The sequence below is a fragment of the Diorhabda carinulata genome, chromosome 11, assembly GCF_026250575.1.
Source record: "Diorhabda carinulata isolate Delta chromosome 11, icDioCari1.1, whole genome shotgun sequence".
Taxonomy (NCBI): domain Eukaryota; kingdom Metazoa; phylum Arthropoda; class Insecta; order Coleoptera; family Chrysomelidae; genus Diorhabda; species Diorhabda carinulata.
Genome location: NC_079470.1, coordinates 4455382 through 4474624, shown reverse-complemented (window position 1 = coordinate 4474624; position 19243 = coordinate 4455382). Strand labels below are relative to the sequence as shown.

The 19243-nt window shown below is 30.0% G+C and overlaps 2 protein-coding genes across 2 annotated transcripts; both read left to right on the top strand.

Moving 5' to 3' along the window:
* The first annotated feature begins 197 nt into the window (after positions 1 to 197).
* On the top strand, positions 198 to 12491 carry LOC130899284 (akirin). The gene is made up of 4 exons (XM_057809101.1): positions 198 to 655; positions 980 to 1131; positions 4072 to 4234; positions 5543 to 12491. Exons 1-4 carry the CDS (start codon positions 451 to 453, stop codon positions 5551 to 5553), a joined length of 531 nt encoding a protein of 176 aa, XP_057665084.1. The 5' UTR covers positions 198 to 450; the 3' UTR covers positions 5554 to 12491.
* Positions 12492 to 16056: 3565 nt separating this feature from the next.
* Positions 16057 to 19129, top strand: LOC130899285 (zinc finger protein 346-like). Its single transcript, XM_057809102.1, has 3 exons — positions 16057 to 16254; positions 16909 to 17080; positions 18471 to 19129. The coding sequence occupies exons 1-3, from the start codon at positions 16087 to 16089 to the stop codon at positions 18608 to 18610; spliced, it is 480 nt and encodes a 159-aa protein (XP_057665085.1). The 5' UTR covers positions 16057 to 16086; the 3' UTR covers positions 18611 to 19129.
* Positions 19130 to 19243: the final 114 nt, after the last annotated feature.

Here is a 19243-nt window from a genome sequence, read left to right as displayed (position 1 = left end):
ATTTTCTATGTTTAATATAAATCTCAATATATGTAACTGGTAATTATATGATAATTCCATTTAATTTGTGTTGGTACAGGAGATAATAATCAAATTTAAGTTAAACGTAAGCTCACTTAATAATTTTTATATATAATATTGTTTGTCTATGGTTCTGACTATACGAAATGTACTCTACATCATGTGCTGAACTGCGCACGCTCAAGTTAATCCATATCAGAACGGCTTCAAATATTCTAAAAATGTCAGTTCTCTTATTTCGTATCGCCATTTTGAAGTAACAGAATAAATCCTGATTCATCAGTCTCATAGTAAGACTCGTTTAAATACCCAAATAAAATTGTAATTTTACTAACTCAATCGGTAAACCAAATTTATATATTTTTGTGCTAGTTACGGAACAAGTGAAGTTGATAGTTTTGTTTTGATCAGTTAGCGACTAAACTAAAAATGGCGTGTGCGACATTGAAGAGATCTTTGGACTGGGAACCCGTTTTAGGGGGTCGACCAGCAAAACGAAGGCGATGTGTACCTTTCTGCTCGAGTCCTACACAAAACGGAATTGGATCTCCAGGACCTTCGAATAGTCCTACGGGATCTACTTCACCTAAAAATTCCGTTTTCCCTGATGTTTTAAGCAAGAAATTGACTACAGGTAATTAATGTTTTTAACCTCAGAATTGTTATACTATATTGATTTCATAATTAGGATGTACGCGTAGTTTTTTTATTAATTATTTTTGCCGAACTTGTCAACAGCTGATTGACATGTTTACAATTTGAATATGTTAGTCTTTGTTATTTTATGTTGTCTGAAGGAATTATATTTTGTACCTGCGCAACTATAATGTTTCGAAATGTAAGAAGACTATAATTAACGTGGGATTTACGAGATTGCATTTTAAATAGTTTTGCTCTTTTTTTATTGTCTTGTTAGAATGTCATTTCAAATACTCCATTAGGAATGTCTTGATTGTAGAAAATCTAATTGACAATCTAAAGGAAGAAATTAAAAGATTGCAGAAGCGTAAACAATTGCAATACATGGAGACATCTGATGGAAGCAGTTCAGGTGGAGAGTTCAGTGAAAATCCAACTTTGTCAGAAAAACCATTATTTACATTCAAACAGGTAATTTACATTTTCATATTAATATGATACAAAATGATAAAATAAAGAAAATTGTTTAACCTCCTCTTCGAATTTGATGAAATTTGGTATGAAGGTGGCTGATATAGAGATTATGAAATTCAAAAATTAAGACTATGTCAATTTTCTTAAAAACCACTGATTAAATTTAACCGACATTTTTAAATCACCAAAGTTTTTCTCCTAGTTGAGCTAGAGATATAGGAGTGTCATTTCAGTTGGTTTTTAATGCTTTTTCTTTTGATATAAATCACAATATACTTTGTTTTAAAAAGTGTTTTGATTTTTTCAAACAGCACATTTTCAAAAAGTTTCAAAAAATTCCTATAAAAAGATATACTATATACTTTTGATAAGTGATTCTGAAAATTCTAAAATGTATGTACAAAAAATCAATATTAACATTAACCCAGTTTGTAAAATACTTGAATACAAGTAAATATGCCTTATAATTCTTAAGAATTATTGGAAAAGATTTTATAAATTTGATTTCAAGTGGCAAATGATTGGCATCTTTTTGCATTGTAAGGTATCGAGCACTTAACTAATTCTGAAAGTAGGGTAGGTAGATAAAGATTGTGCTCTGTTCCTAAGTTCTGGATTAGGCAATACACATAGAAAAGAAAAAATTCCTGCAAAGTTTGAGCTCTTAATATCAATTTTAAGTACTTACAATTTAAATATAGTTTTACCATTTCAAATGTATGTAAATTTTTTTTTCAAATTTCTAATACTTTTTACAATACAATAATCAGTTTGATGGACCTTGTGAGGAATTTTATACTCTTCGAAATTGCTTTAGAGTTTTTTTGAGTAACTCACACTGGTTCACCAATAGGAATCATTAAAGCACAGTTTTAAAAAAAATTTTCTTCTATCGGTGAACCAGTGCAAGTTACACAAAAATACTTTTGAAGCTATTTCTAAGAGCATAAAATTCCTCACAAGGTCCATCAAACTGATTTCCATTATTTTAAACAGTGAGCAGGTATCAGAAATTAAAAAAAATACTAATTTTTTTTACATTAATTTTAAATGGTAAAACTTTATATTTGAATTGTACGTACTTAAAATTGATATTAAGAGCTCAAACTTAGTGAGAATTTTTTTTCAGAAATGAATCACCGTAATATATTTATAAACATTGAAACAACTTGAAATTTTATGGAATAAGTAACATTTTATATCTATTTATTATATTATTCTTAATCTAATTCTTTATCTAGTCAAAAATTACAAGTTTTCAGGAGAACAAAAAAACAGATTGATTTCAAGATTTTTGTATCAGTTGTCTATAGGTCAAGTCATTATACAAACTGAAGAGGTCCTAAGGCAGTACCCTGTGGTACACCTGTTTTGATTTTGTAATTTTCACTTGGTTGGTTTCACTGAGTTTGACTAATTATTGACTTTTTGTCAAGTAACTCCCTAGCAATCGATTTTAATATATCATAATTATATAATTCATCATCGAGGCTTTAGCCAGGTCTAGAAATGTGACAATTATAGGTTTACTTTTATCTAAATATTTTTTATATGTTTTAACACATCTTTTAAATTATTTTTTCTAATATCTTTCTCCAAAATAGTTTGTTCTATTTAAAATCCAGTATAATTTTCCTCTTTTCACTCCCACATTTCATTTTTCCAATTAAAAACAATAAGTGACGTTAGTGTTTCGGAGGTGAAAGTATAAAAAAAAACACTAGAAACTAGCAGTACAGTTAATGCAAGTTCATATTCAAAAGGAAACACTTTAAGCTGATTTTTAATCACTTTCTAAGCTAATTAATTGAAAAGTAAAGATAGTTCCATGATATTTTTTCATTTAGATATAATTGTATAATAGCAATTAAAAAATAGGGTATAGGATGTGTGTTGAACACAGTGGATTGTTTGGAATGATTTGAGGCTGAATATAGAGCAAATAGGTGTTTAAAAAATATTGGAGAGAGTGCAGTAATTTTTGAAACTTACCTAATTTCGTGTACTCATCGAATTTTTTTAAAAATAGATATTAAAAATCATTATATGGCCTATGAAATTTCTGGACTTGAATTAAATAGATTTATGAGTTCACCATCCTAGTGTAACACTGTTTGTAAAATCAATATTATCAAGACATTAATCAAACTATTTAAATTGAAACTTTAAAAAACTTACTTCTAGGTGGTTATTCACTTGGTTTGGCCAAGATTTACATAGAAGTTGACCTTCTTTTTGGTATGTTCTATGGTAGATATCCTAACAGCGTTCTGTCATCAGATTCATGAGCAGTTTGAAATTGTATGTTTACGGAACCAATTAAACCTGTTCAGGATTTCAAATCCTGTGTTCGTAGAGTACAGAACTCTAATTCCGAACATGTTCTGAATAAGTCCAATGTATCCTCCGACTTTGCTAAGAATTTTCAATCCGGTGCTTGTACATTCTTCCTAATTGGCATTTTTGTGATATTAACCACAACCTACGTGGTTTTCTAAGTACTTGTGTTTAAAAAACCATGGTAGTTGACTTTATATTTATAAATATCAAGAATAAATCTTCGGTCGGTTAATTATATACGTTTTATTCTTCTCCTATCTAGTATTGAATTCATATTATACTTTTAGATGTTCATAAATCAATCGTGGAGGAATGTATGTTCAGAACATATTATGTACAAAGCATGTGCATTTGACATGTCCAGAAGATATTCAGGAATGTGTTCGAATTATCTACCACAAACATAGCTATAAATTTCTGATTTATTTCAAATATGTGACAAGGCACCTCAAATAGATTAATTTATTATTTTTTATTTTTTTTGTTTCCTTTGTTATTAAAGGCGTGTTTTATACAACTTTCATTTTTCGAAAAGTTGTTACATTGTATCAAAATATGGGTGAAATAATTATATAATAATTTTTTTTTTATTTGTAGGTTGGCATGATTTGTGAGCGTATGCTTCGGGAACGTGAAGTAGAAATTAGAGAAGAATATGATAATGTTTTAACAACAAAACTTGCCGAACAGTATGATGCCTTCGTTAAATTCACTTACGATCAAATCCATAGAAATTACACCAATACAGCAGTACCAAGTTGTGAGTATTTATTTATATTACAATCAAAATTTAATTTGAGTTTCTAATTTAAGTTAACAGAAGTAATTAATATTGAAAAATAGTGTTGTTTAAATGAACATTTAACCAAAAAAGAATCTGTCATCACTAACTTTAGAATATTCAAGTTTACTTTACCTTTGATTCTAGTAATTTTTTATAACATGGGTGTTTTATAAGATGAGAATTTCGAAAATGCTATCAGTATCTCGAAAAAACAAAATTATTAAAAGAAAAAAAGTGGGGAAAGCTCATAAAAATTGGATTTTTGGAATCTCCATAGGAATCCATGGTAAATTGTAAAATTCTGTCACAGAATAAATTCTTTCAAGCAGAAATGCATTTGTCAATTGTCGAAACTTATTAAATAATATATTTTCTATTTTTAATTATGAAGGTAGCTGATTGAATAATTTTTTGGTACTAAAGATGATGGAATTTATTTTATCAGATCAGAAGTATATCATATATTTTTCGCCTTGATAAATATCAAATAAAGGAAAATAGCGTTGGTGTTTTAAAAAAATAGAGAGACAGTTTTATTTTTAGTCCTCCTTCAATTTTTACTGGTCCATGAATTTTCCTAATTATTCTCCTTTAATATATCCTTTGTCCATATTTGTTACTCTTATAGTTTCAGCGACATATGTAACTACTGGTTTTATCGCAGTCTTGTAGAATTTTAATTTGGTTGCTCAGCTTAAGGCCACTTGACACAAAGCAATATAACGTGCAATGCAACATTATCGATTTGGTGCCATTTTTATGGCGTGCAAATTGCAATTCTAGGGAGAAGTCTAATCACTTTTCGCGTAACAACCAACCTGTTTAGCAGGCTCCAAAAGCGAGGCGGCATCAGATAAAATTATTGCCAGTTATCCACTGACCACTTTTTTCTCTTTCACTTCACTTAACTATATTATTTTCATTTTTACACCTGTCACAAAATATTAAGTAAAATTTAACGTTAGGAACGTCCAATATTAATCAATGAAATATTTTGACTTAAAAAAATTGCATGCAATTTTTTGTAGGTTGTCTTAAACCATAAGTTGCCTTTATTCTCTTGCTTTGCATTATAATTTTTGTCTTTATGTCATTTTTGTACTTAAAAAAACCATTGTACTTAAAGGTATCTACTACTTCAAAGATGAGTCTAGCGACCTACAATCTGAAAACCAAATTGTTTATATAAAATTTAGTATTATATTTAATATTAGTAAGGACAATAGCGAAAGCGTATAATTTGTTGTGGGAATACAAGAATTTGAAATTTTGTTTTTGTTTCAGACCTGTCATAAGGCGTGACGCAGATTTCCATGTCCGTACATAGCGCTATTGCTCTAGCCACTTTATACAGTTGTTTATACACTTATACATCCGTACATTCACATAGTATATTTAAAGACGATAACAAAACAAAAATACCAATACATTTGTAATGCCGTTTGCGAGATGCCTTAGTAATATTTATATATATATATATATGAACGTAACTTTTTATTTCTTGCTGGCGAAACAAACAAAACAATTGTGTATATACTCTCACTTTACCATCATTTTTTTGTAATAATTTAGGTGGATACGTTTAATTATACTTTGTTATATTTCATGTAAATATATTTCTTATTTTTTTGTATGGAAAGAATGGCGATCGAATTTTGTATTGTCGCGGTGATCGTTTTAGAAAGTAGATGCGGCATGAAGCAGAAAAAGTTGAAAGACCAACGACCTACGGTTAAGTGTGTAATACACGTTAAATGTACCTACCACAGGATTTTTACCGTTTTTTGTATGAATTGAAAATATAGCGATTAAATATTAGAAGTGTTTCTTTTCATACTATGAATTTTCAAAATTTTATGATACAAAATTTTTAATCAAGTTTATTTAATAACGCACAATTCATATTTGTTTATCTTGTTATGAAACAAGTTGTTTTCTTGTAAAATATTTGTCAATTTAGGGGTTATACAATATTTTTGTCCTGACAACTATTTATCTTGAAATTCGTTTTATTCTTTTTTAAAAATATATACTTTTGAATCAATATAAGTGCAGTACAACTTCTGGTGTCAAAAATTCTCAACTATGTTGTTTGTTTTTGATGTTTAGAAATGAAAAGAACTTATCGGGTGCCAAATCAAAACTATATACCTCTTCAATATTTTTCTCCATGGAGGATTTTCCAATTTTTGATTATTGATATTGAAATTTGATATTACTTCAGCATTTATTCCTGCAATATCTACCATCTGTAAAAGAACTACAAAAGGCCAGCATCTTGTGATCCTTTATGGTGAACAAGGCATATTTTTGGTTCACTGTGTCCATTCTTCCTTTTGTCTTATTGTAGTTTATAATCGTAATTGAATTATTGTCATCAATGTCTTCAGCTTCGTCAATTGCAAAGAGCAGTAACACGGCCTCGTATTTTTTGTTGCATATGAAACAAGTCAAAAATATTTTGCAGTCAGTTTAGGGGGTAATATTGAAAAAAATTGTTAACCGCACTGTTTGTTCATGATTATTAGGCACAAAAAGGACCTATTTGTTGCTGCATGGTCTATACCTCATAAACTAGACCTTTTACCTGGTTCAAACTTCAATTTTTTGATACAACATGACCAGTAATGTCACATGATCTTCATCAGTTAAAGCAGATTTTTTTCCTCGTGAATCACTTTCAAAATATTCATTACTAGTTTTAGTTAATACATTCACATCTCGTATCTCATCAAGAAATCAGATCTAACTATGGAAATTTGGGTATATTCCTGTTGTAGAGCCTTCCATGAGTACAAGTAATTGAACGAAATTTTACAGGCTACTTTGGAAAGATAGTATTAAAGTACTAATGATGGTCCATCTGATTACTCTTCCATTTGCGATTAATCTTTTTAAATTTATATAATATTGAAACTACACGTGGAAACTTTAAACAAAACCACTTCGACTTTTGACTAACACACTCTACCCCGGTAAATGTCAGTTTAACTAGGATTTGATTTGTTAAAAATAACTATCAGTGCAGCCAACGCAAATTTTTCAGCAGAAAGCTTCGGTAGACCAACGGATGGTTGCTAAAGCGTTATAATACCGAATCTATGTAAACTATCGGTGGAATTTTGAACGGCGATTGAATAACATCCGGTCGAACAAAACTTTTATCAATACCGACCGTAAGTCTTGCAGATACAGTCATAGCAGCGACCTTTCTTCTATGCTCTAAGCCATCCACGTTTTTGGTTAACTCTAGATCAAATTGCTCAAGGTATACTTGGGATCCGAATTCCAAATGTGCGATCAATACTCTAAAGATGGACGAATTTGAGTGTGGTAGAGGTTTAGAGGCAGTTTTGGTTTGTGTAGCTTTTTAGTCTTGAAGGGGGTTCCAACATTTTTTATATTTAGAGTATCCTGAAGGTATGCTTGGATTGCGAACTCCAAATGTGCGATCAATACTCTAAAGATGGACGAATTTGAGCGGGGTAGAGGTTTAGAGGAAGTTCTGGTTTGTGTAGCTTTTTAGTCTTGTAGGAGGTTCCAAAATTTTGTGAAGCCACTTTAGCTAATACGGCCTCGGGACATATTGCTCTCAAAAACTTCTTTTCCATGTTTTTTTATCTGTCTGTTATTGTATGGTGGGTTGGAAATCATATTTTAATTTCATCCCACTTTTTGTTTATATACAGTATAAATTTCAAAAACTAACATGCAAATATTAGTCGTACAGCAATCAACTTGTTTCATTTTGTTCAATTTACATTTATGTGCTTTATAAAATTTTATTTTATGTACAGTTAGTTTGGTTTAAAAATTAATATTTTGAGGGATATTAACCATATAAGGACTGTTTCGTTTAATTTTCTCGCAACCAAATTTTTTTTTTTTTTCCTTAAAGTGTTTCTTAATTTAATTTAATAAATTTTTACGTTCAACAAGACTCAAAATATTTCCTTTTGAATAATTTTTTTTGTATTTGTATTTTTTTTGTATTGATATTCCTTTTTTCATGTTTTCCGCTTCACGCTGCTTATAAGTGTAGTGTCAGAATGAAGTTAATTACTAGAGTATGGTTAAGTTTTAATATTTGAGACTGTTGAATTGAAATGTGACATTTTTGGATCTTTAACAAATTTAATTTAGTGTAATATGGAAAATTGGCGCAATTCAAAAGGTACTGTCGAGATTTACCATACCACCGTTATATAAAACATGAAAAAATTCATATTCGTAGGATAACGTGGAAAATGTGACGTCTCCTGCACTATGGGCGACTATTTACGTTCAAATAAGTGAGTAAAAAAACCATTATCACAATTATAATTCTCGTTTTATTACATTATATAAATAATTTTGTTTTTTTTTATTCTACTGGATTGTTTATATTAGTTACAAAACCGTTCGAGTTTTACTGTACTATTTATCCCATTTTTTCTTATTGTATGGGAGGTTTACCTAAAATGAGATATTCAAGGTTTGGACATATTTTAAAAAAAGAGAACTGATTTTTTTTATATATTTAAACTATTTCTAACGGTGGAGTATATTGAAACACATTGTCTCTTACTCAATTTATTTACACACTTACATTTAACTTACTCACTATTTATAATAATCAACTATTGACTACTTCTGTAATTTATTTAAATCCATCGGTTACTTTTCACTATTTCGATCCGTTCACTGACTTATTAGCTCATAAATAAACTAATATTTATACCATTTTTCATATAATTCAAGAAAGTAAACATATAAATTGTCCTTTCAAGAAATTTGTTTTAAAAAACAATATAAAGAAATCGCCGTTGAGATAAAATCACCCGTCGCGCTCTCCAAATTTCATCATTACCAAACACGACCGGCTTCACGGTCCATGTCGTGGACGAGTTCTTCTCTAAAACGGGATCAATAGTGTAGCAAAGTTTGGTCTGTTTGTTTACATTCGCGAAACACATTATAGGAGAGTCAGAGGCCGGGCGCAAGCCATTAATTTCTGGAAATTAGTGAATAGAAAAGAACATAAAGCTCTCAGCCACAGTATCCCATTTTAGGTAAACTTCTACTAATTATCATTTGTGACAAAGTCTATTAAATGTGGTATTAAAATGTCATTTACAAATATTTTTGTTTACATAGAAATCGTCCCATTGTAAAATTTAGAATTTACTGTTACTCTAAAATATGTTATACGGGATGTTTACAAAGTTACAGCAACTATAAGAAGTTCGGCAGTTTGTATAATTGAACAGGTTTACAATTATTTCTTGTCGACATCATTATTTAATGATTGTCGAAATACATACCTAATTTACTAGTTTTCGTCTTACTGATATCATTTTTATGTCCAGGTTTTTTTATTACATCACCGACATTTTCTTATTGAAAAACGTTTTACGTCGTGATTCCTTCTTCAGGTTTTCTTGGAGATATTGAATTCTCGCACCTCTCTGTTTATAATTAAGATTGGAATATGAATAGCAAGGTTCCTTTTGTGTTATTGTTTTACCCTATTTTTAATATCCCTCATCAGTTCCTGAATTTTTATTTGTTTTTTCTTTAATAGCTTCATGATTTTGCTCTTTATTTTGTTATTATTGGGTTTAGTGTTTTTGTATACCTGTTTGCTCCAGTTTCTTATTTGATGAGGTTTCTGAAGATCTATACTAAGTACGCCAACAAACTATGATAAAACTTGAGATATTTTTCACAATATTTTCAAGGAAAATATTTTCTACAGTTCGCGTACCTCCGCGTTTTTCCATCTGGGTTTTTTAAAAATTTTCCTATTCCAAAAGTGTTATGCATCTGTAAGTGAAATAAACTTTTTTCTTATTATTATTATTATAAAGAATTCGAATTTATATTTTTTCAATGTAAAGTATTTTATTACGTTTTTAGTAACAAAATCATTTCGTTACTGAATTTTTATAATGGACATTTTTAAATTTTGTAATTTTTATCTTGATTAATGATACAAAATTGGGAATAAAAAAACTAAATAGTTTTGTGCGTTTTTAATCAATTTTCCATATCGATAATATGAATGGAATGAAACTTTCTAAAATGCTTTTGACATTGTTTAATTATTAATATTATCCACGTTATGTAATGATCAGTGAAATGTAAATTCAGCTAATATATCAAAAAATAATCTTCATATAGATAAATTCAAGTAAATGTCTAAATATACATTAAAAATCTAGTAAAAATATTTTCTATCAGTATACAGCACACGCCAACTAGTATGAGGTAAAACCGCGCATTGCTGACAATATTTAACAGTCGATCAGTGGTGTTAACTTATTTAAATTGCATTAAAAATATTTATTTTTGCTTTATAATTAATAATTATAATTATGTAGAGATTTCTTAGTAGTATAGGGTTTTTGGTCTTCGTAAAACGCCCTTTAGAGAACTCGTCGTGCTTCGTATATGGCACTGAGGTGGAGGAGAGCAATAATTGTCATCTGTCTTATTGGGGATGTAAGATTGACTCAATCCTACAATTATACTACTCCATCACTCCAAACTTGAAGTCTTCTTCGTCCTTAGGAAACTCAAACTTCTCGTTGTTCGAATTCTTTTATATCTTGACTTCTAGTTGAAAATATTGATCTTCTTTTTTAAAAACAAGATCACATTTTATGCTGAATTAATTCTAGTTCCTCCAATTGCCTTATGTTGTCCTTAACGGTACCTCATGTATGCTCAATCGGATTTAAATCCGGATGATATGAGGGCTAGTTCAATACAATGAGGCCCCGTTCATAGTAGAATAGGTTTGAAATTACCAAAGGCGAATGACATTCATAAAGCCGATCAGCAGTGTTCCCAACTCTCAATAATTTATCTCTCTAAGGCCCCAATAAAAAACCCCTAAAATCCCCACGATTACTATAATATTTATTATTTATGAAATAAATAATTGAATATTTTTTAAATAAATAACATTAAAAATAATGAAATATCATAGCTAATAATAAATTTCAATTAATTAATAAATAATTCAATTTCAAGTAACGAATCATTTTTCAAATTCTGCTTTTTTATATTATACATATGGACATTAAATAATTTTAACATTTATACGGGGGTTGAAATATCGTGCATGTCGACCATTCTGTTGCAGTGTGAATCGAACCATAATCATTTTTTGTAACATTTTAATCCATAATCATCGATTGAAATGTTACATTTCCCTCCTAAATTTGAGGGGGGGAACCCATAAGTTGGGAACCTTGCCGATTAGGCTCTTTGGTTTGAATCGTTGGACGAATCAGGATATGATTAGAGCTCCGCTCGAGTCACGGCCAGCTGCAGGTCTGGTCGTCCCTCCGAGTTCGCATAGCTAGTACGGAGGTATACTGAGGGTGTTTTATTAGCCATCTCTTCAAACCTTGGTCTTCTTTATCCTTTTTTTTTTTCTCCGCACCGTTGATGTTGAGCCAAGTTTTGTCAAAATTACCGGTCAGATCTTTAATATAAGCAGAAACCGATGCTTTTGGGGGGCAATGTGTTCCGTGGTCCCTATTTGCACTTGAAATTCCGCCAGGTTTTCTTGAGACATTGTTCGGAATACCTGATCTCAGGTACCATTCATCCCTCAGCACGATTAATTGGCTTAAGCTCATAAAAAGGAGTCGTCCTTTGCACCTCATGACTAGGTGCGCCCTAAGAGGTCACTGGTAATACTGAATTAGGTTTTAACAATGATAGGAGTTGAACGAATTTCAGTATCTCCCAATTTCTTCCTAGTTGACGTTAAAAGTATATTTAGACAAAATTAAATTGCTTAAAAATGTACCCAACGATAATTATAATGTTGTATGTTAGGTAATTATAAATTTTGGTCAAAAAATTTTTGTAATTGATCATTTTTATAACGGATTATATAATTAAAATTTGAATTTAAGTAATATTAATATGGTAAATTATATATACCTAAAAAAATGTAAGTAATTTTCTATTCGACTATTTTTGTGATCCCCCCTGTATCTTAATGTTAAGGAGACAATTCTCATTTGTTAGCATTAGATTGTAAGTGTAAGTGATCCGATAAAAAAAATATTTCTAGGCTTTTTAATTTATTTAAGCGTCTTTTTTTTCTATTAAAAGTTATAAAATGGATAGTTACGATTTTCGTTTACCTCGTAACATAAACATTATGATATTTAGGATTAATTTGTTATTAAGAAGTCTTATGATATTTAATAAAAAAAATGGGCTTTATAAATTGTCTTATTTAACTGAATCGAACACAGAACATACTCTAAGAAGAAATGCAGACTTAGTTGTTACTCAGTGGAAACAACATGGCGGATTTTCGATGCTAGTGCCCTCGATGGCAAGTGGTAGAACTAATCTATTTTCGCGGTTCAACTAAACCAATGAAAATTAGTAGATGATTACAATATTATTTTTAAATTGAAAAGTGATGAAATACAGATTTTTCCAACAAACAAAGTGAAAAGTGTAATACGTAAATAATTACTACACACAAATAAAACAGAACAAGCTACCCAAAGAACATAAAGTTTGTTAATGAATATATAGGTTTGTTTTTGGTAGATGCACTGGAACTGTACAGAACTGGACCAGTGCAGAAGTGTATAGAATTAGTTCTATCGAATACAAAGAACGATATAGTTCAGAGAGCATTTGTTGATTGTTGTATTTGAGGTTATTTGATGTGTATTTGTGGTATTAACAATAATGGAAAACTATTTAGTACTTTTTGATATTTTACATTCATCCGATGACGAAGATGTACTGCCACCGTTTCCAGATTACACTGTCTTGCACTGCTCTGGTAGAACTGACTCTAGACCCAAGGTTTGTTCTTGGTAGCTGCACTGGAACTGGACCAGTGTCCATCGAGTATCAAGGACGATATAGTACAGAGAGCAATAGAGCATTTGTTGATTGTTGTATTTAGTGAGTGCCACCGTTATCAGAAATGTTATCTGAGGATAATAATGGTAAGAAAAAATATATAAATGTAGAATAGTTAATAAAATGAAATATATATTAAAACCTTACTTTTTGCACTGCATTGGCTGAACTGACTCTAGACCCAGTACAAGTAGTAGCATGTGAACTGGGTGAACTAGTTCTCTTGCACTGCTACTAAGAACAGCGACACTAGCGATGGTTCTACTACAAAGAACGCTTTAGGGTACACTTCCTGAACTAATTCTGCCAGTTCAGCTGCTAAGAACAAAACATATATCAAGGTACGTTAGATAAGAGTCGATCTGTCAACCAACATTAATAAAAAATAAGCAATATTCATACCAGAGATACGTATAATACCACAGCACTTTATTAGTATAATGACTAAATTACATCAATTTATCACAGTGTACATTAAAAGAACAAAAGTTTTTCCCTATATAGTCCATATGCTGTACACTGTCTAAGAATAATTCTTAAATGTAATTATTGAATTCTTTCATTACATTATTTAAACTTTCTTCTGTACACTCAAATGTTCCAATTTCACACATCTTCAATGTCTTTAACCTCTCTTTGTTATTCTTCAGACTGTTGTATTCCGATGAACTTGATACATTATCATTTCCCTAGGTGTTAAATTGTTCTTACTAGTTCTAACTACAGTCAAAAAACCCGATTTTTCTTTGTCAAAAATACTAATTTGTTTTGTAACAATGGAATCTGAAAATTCCCTTGAAAAATACAAAGGCTCTTCTATAGGGTAAATTAAGGTTCAGGTGTGTAGATCTACTCATAAATGTAAATTATGGGAATTAATAAAACCGTTTCGTGTGAAACTAGCTTCATCAGTAAATATTTAAATCTCCGTAGACTAGAGATGTGTGTAAAAGTGCAAATGGCCACTTCGAACATTCATAGTTAACCAACTAAATTTTTTTGTAAGTAACACAATGTTCGACAATATGCAGTTTAATTAGAAATGTTTGATTGTGGTTTAATACCTCCTGTGAGTATTTTCAATGGATAATTAAATTTATGATAATTTTCTTTAGAATGTTTCTTTATGGCGAACGGTTTCATTAGGATGTACAACAATCTTAAAATCTACATATCTCCTAAACCATAAATTTTATCGAGTTGAACAAACGACCACGTTTAAATTCAGTAATCCAATAACAAATAGTTATTTTCAATAGAGCAGATTCCAGATAACACTTTTGAAACCATTGCTGAGCTTGTACAGTATTTTTATATCATTAAGATCGAAATGGTTTTGGAAATAACAAAAATAGCTTCACTTAAATGACTGTCGCTTTTTTCTGACTCATCGAAATGTCATGAATATTGACACATAGTATTTTGAAAGCTGATACTTCATAAACGTCATATGTCAGCGCCATCTATGCGACAGTCACACGACTTTTGAGTTATGTTATAAAAAAATATACTTTCGACAAAATTTGCAACGGAAAATCAATTTGATGATCAACGTTTCGAAAAGTAACTTTTAGATACACGTAAGAAATATTGTTAGTTGAAATTGATTTACCTATAGCTTCAGAATATGCTCCTTGTTAATGCAATTGTTGTCCATGTAAAAGGATTTTTAACCATTGACCATGACTTTCAGATAGTAGTGTAGAATTATTTATTCAGTCAAACAACATTAAAAATTCAGAAAATATTCTTAAATATAAGTTCTGTTTTCGCAACGCTTTTTTGTGTCACAGCATTATTTTCACGTCATCTACTCACCCCCGAATTTTTTGCATCAAGTCCTGGAACACTCTGTATAGATATATTTTCTTCAATTTCTCGAACATTTTGATATGTTTATATTTCTAAATATTCTTTTATATTCAAGTAACTAGATAAAATGAATATAGTTAACAGTTACCAAGAAATTCTGGCACATTCTTAAACCAACTTTGTTGGGACGCTTTTTCACATGTTGATGTAGTAAAAACTTCACATTTCACTTTATTTTTCTCTAACAAAAGAAATATAACTCTAATAAGCACTCAACCGTGGTTTAAGATAAATAATTGATATCAAAAAAATATACGAGTACACTAAAGTATAACTTTTCAAAACATTGTACTTTACAGAATTTTTTGGCAAAAAAACTTGCTTCTTTGAAAGATATTTGTCGTTATTTTTCGTTTTATCCGTGAGAAATTCAAAAATAAATTGATTTCTGACAACATGGCATGTCACGTGGTCATTTTTTACAAAACAGCAGAATATCTACTTAAAAATACTAAATTATTATATTTACAAAAAATTAGTTGAATTTAGTGCGGTACTTAGTATGATATACAGTCATCCTTAAATAAGTTTGTCCCATTTTTGGAGACATAGAGGGTGGTTCTAAATTGAATTAATTCGTGATTGCTTGTATGATATTAGGGTTGGTATTTCCTAAGCCCACCCCTTTCCGAGATATCGCCCTTAAAAGGTGGTAACTAAAATTGAGTTTTCATCTTTTTTTAAATTTTCGATAACGATAGAAACTTGATATACTGTAATTTTCATGCACTGGCAAAGGACTAACTACAAGTATTTTTTTCAATATTCCTGTATTCCTGTGTTTAAGGGCGATATCTCGGAAAGGGTGAAATAAGGAAATTTTGTCATAGAAAAGAGCCATTTTACTTTCATATGAGCAATCACCTGAATTTAGAAAAACCCTGTATGTTCTAACAACGCCTCTCGTAGAATTTTTAAAACATTTTCTGGCACCATTTACTTAATACAAACATTATCTACTGTACTATTAACTTAAAACTTTTAACTTGTTGTTTATTATAAAAAAGTATTAGAAAAAAAAGCAGGTTGGTATTTTCATACTCTATTGGTATAAAGAAGTCATAATGCTATCGACTTTATATTTAATGGTATATTCGGTAGCCGTCGAAATGTCTGGGGAAATTCATAATCGTATTGAAGAATTACCACAAAATTTTTCAAATCAAAAAACTATCAGTGACGACGATTTAACAGACAAAGAAAATAGAGATGAATCGAAAACACGAATTCAGGTAAGCATCATTTTTATATATTCTATCAACATGGAAAGACTATTTTAAATGAAGCCATCAAAACAAAATTTATTCAAATTCAGATGTTGATTACGAAACTGGAATTGAGGTAATTATTTTTTTTGAAAGTTTTTACGATAGTGTGTTTTATTTGTGACTAGTAAACATTTGAAAAACATTTTTGAGGTTGTGGACGAACATATGTTTCATTGTAGAAGGGGTAAAGCCAGAATTACACTCGACTAATTTGATTGACAAAACACGTTTCGTTAGTAAACCATAGATGGCGTTATATTTTAATGAGTAGTAAACCATGTTCTTTACATATATTCTATTACAAAATGATCCACCCTATATTTTTAAATAAACATTTTTTAAATTCATCTGACTGTTGATTGAATTCTCGGCAAATATGGAAAGTGTCTTAGTTATGTTTTGATCACGAACGTGTATGTCTATGGCTTTGTTCGCGGGTTTGACTAATTGATTCGGAGTCGATTATACCGATTAAAGCGAATAAAGCTATTGTCATGGATGAGGCCTATATATAAGGCGACTTACTACTCTCCCATTGTCATATAATTTTATATAAATCAAAATAGAATAACAACTACTTGTTGTTTATAAAAAACTAATTTTTGTCGGGTTTTCCAGTCTTTATCCTGTGAAATCTGTAAAGTTAAGGTAACCAGTTCAAAAATATTTCAAAGGCATCTTGATGGAAGAAAACATAAATTAAGGGCGGAACGCCAAGGAAAGATCTTTAAATGTGAGCTTTGTGATATTATAGCCAATAGCGAAATTCAATTAGAAATACACCTTCGAAGTAAGTACCACCCTATAGCCATAATTATTTTTTTGTTAACAATCAGAATAGAACATATTAATAAAAATTGATGTTGACTATTTCTTTCAGCGTCTTTTTCAATGCTTTTGACAAGTACTATTCAATAATAGCTACGATTTTTAATGAGTGCCATTTTAGCGTATTCTGAAATTTTTATCTACCTTGATTACACTGGTAGTATTTTAATATAATTTGGGAGAACATCACCGCTTCGATATTATCTGGTGAGCCGCTCTCTTGCGTTCAGAGTGGGAACTATGAATTTCAGTGTTGCCAGCGTACCTCCAGCTATTTGCATAGATAATTTAAAGTATGAGGTTATAGGTTACGTTTTTTGTTTATGCTCATTTATTTTTCTCATATGATACAATTTGAAACTTATTTTCAACAACAGATTTACACTACTTTTTGATAAATTAAACAGGTACTTGGATGCTATTTAATATTAAGTAATTGTCAGAGAAATTTTCATTCATCTGTGTTATTAACTGTTAGGTTAGGCAGTGACACATGAGCTTTTTGACATATTATGATCAGCCAAAAACCTCAATCCAACTGTTGATGTACTGAGGAGCCTTTTCACTCGTTGTTAGGATGGAAAAGGCTGTCATCACCTTGTCGTTTATATAAAGAAACAATCCCATCTTACTATAAATCTTCAACATAAAGATCCACACTAATATGGCTGCGGGAAAGCGCACAGTTCAACTCAATTACGTTAAACATTATATGTATGTGCATATACAATACATTATTATTCATAAATATTTTAGCGTTATACAAACTTCAGCTTTAGTTAAAAAATAATGCCAAATCTATATGACCTTTATAATTCACTACATTTTATACGATATACACATAACATGGAACACTCATTTGAACTGTTTTTCACTGCCCCAAACTGCGAATAATAATATTTGAAATTAAATCATGTTTGCCACGCATGAGCGTAACCATGAGTAATTAATATTTTATCATAGAAAAATACATATGGAAAAATTGAAAATTCAATAACTATTTTTTTAGGGTAAAAAAGGATCAATGGGTGTGGCGGGGGGAGAGGTTGTTAAAAGATCACTGAAAGATGTTGTATAAATAGTTTTCTTGTGTAGAACCTAACCTAATCTACCCATCCTAAACTTAAACTAACCTAACCTAACTTAAAAACAATGACCGAAGGCTAATTCCACCTTCCATATATTGTAATTACCTTCCTCTAACAGTCGAAAGGGGTTGGGAGATGATTTTGAGATAATTATCCTAATGCGGTATTGTTTGAAGCGACTTTAATTAGTTTTAGCGATCCATTTTTGATGTAAAATTAACTCAATTTAATAAAGAGATTTGATATGGTTAATTTTGTTTGTAGGTGCACGACATAAAGCGAAATTACATAAAAAGGAACATCCTCATTTTAGTTTATTCGCTTCGTATACTTCTAAGACATCTATTCTAATGTTTTTCTGTTTTATTTGTATAATTTTAAATTTATTCTTGTTATTTAAATAGAATATTTTATTGTAATTTAAATCACCAGTTATTCGTTGTGTAAAAGTAAAAAAAATGTAATAACTTGAAAGTTTTTTTTTGGTGTCGAGTGTTATATGTTACCTAAAATGTATATCCATGCATATTTGTACTTTATATGAAAAAGATTATCGTAAATATGCATACTTATTAAATGAATGTAATAATGCTTTTATAGCATTTAATACTGGATAATTAAATGTTGATAAACATTATTTACATTACTTTATTATGTAGGTATATTATATATGATTTAGAACTTATTAGATCATTATAATAGTCTAATAATAGTTTTTAGATAGATAGATACTAACTTTTGTAACACATTATGTTTCAGTTGACGTTTACATATTATATAAACTCTATTTGTATAAAACCGCAGTAGCTACTGTGAATTTTTCCGTTTTTTCATTACCTCTATATTACTTCACTACATTTTTTGATTAATTGTAACCTGCTCACAAAAAAAAAGAAATAAAATCAAATTACGTAATTAGAAAATTGTTTTATTTATAGACACCTTTGTTCGAAGAAATAATGTAAACTACCACTTTCTTATTGTGAACGCTTATAGTTATTTATTTAACAAATGTAAAAAGTAGCCTTTTTCGACGA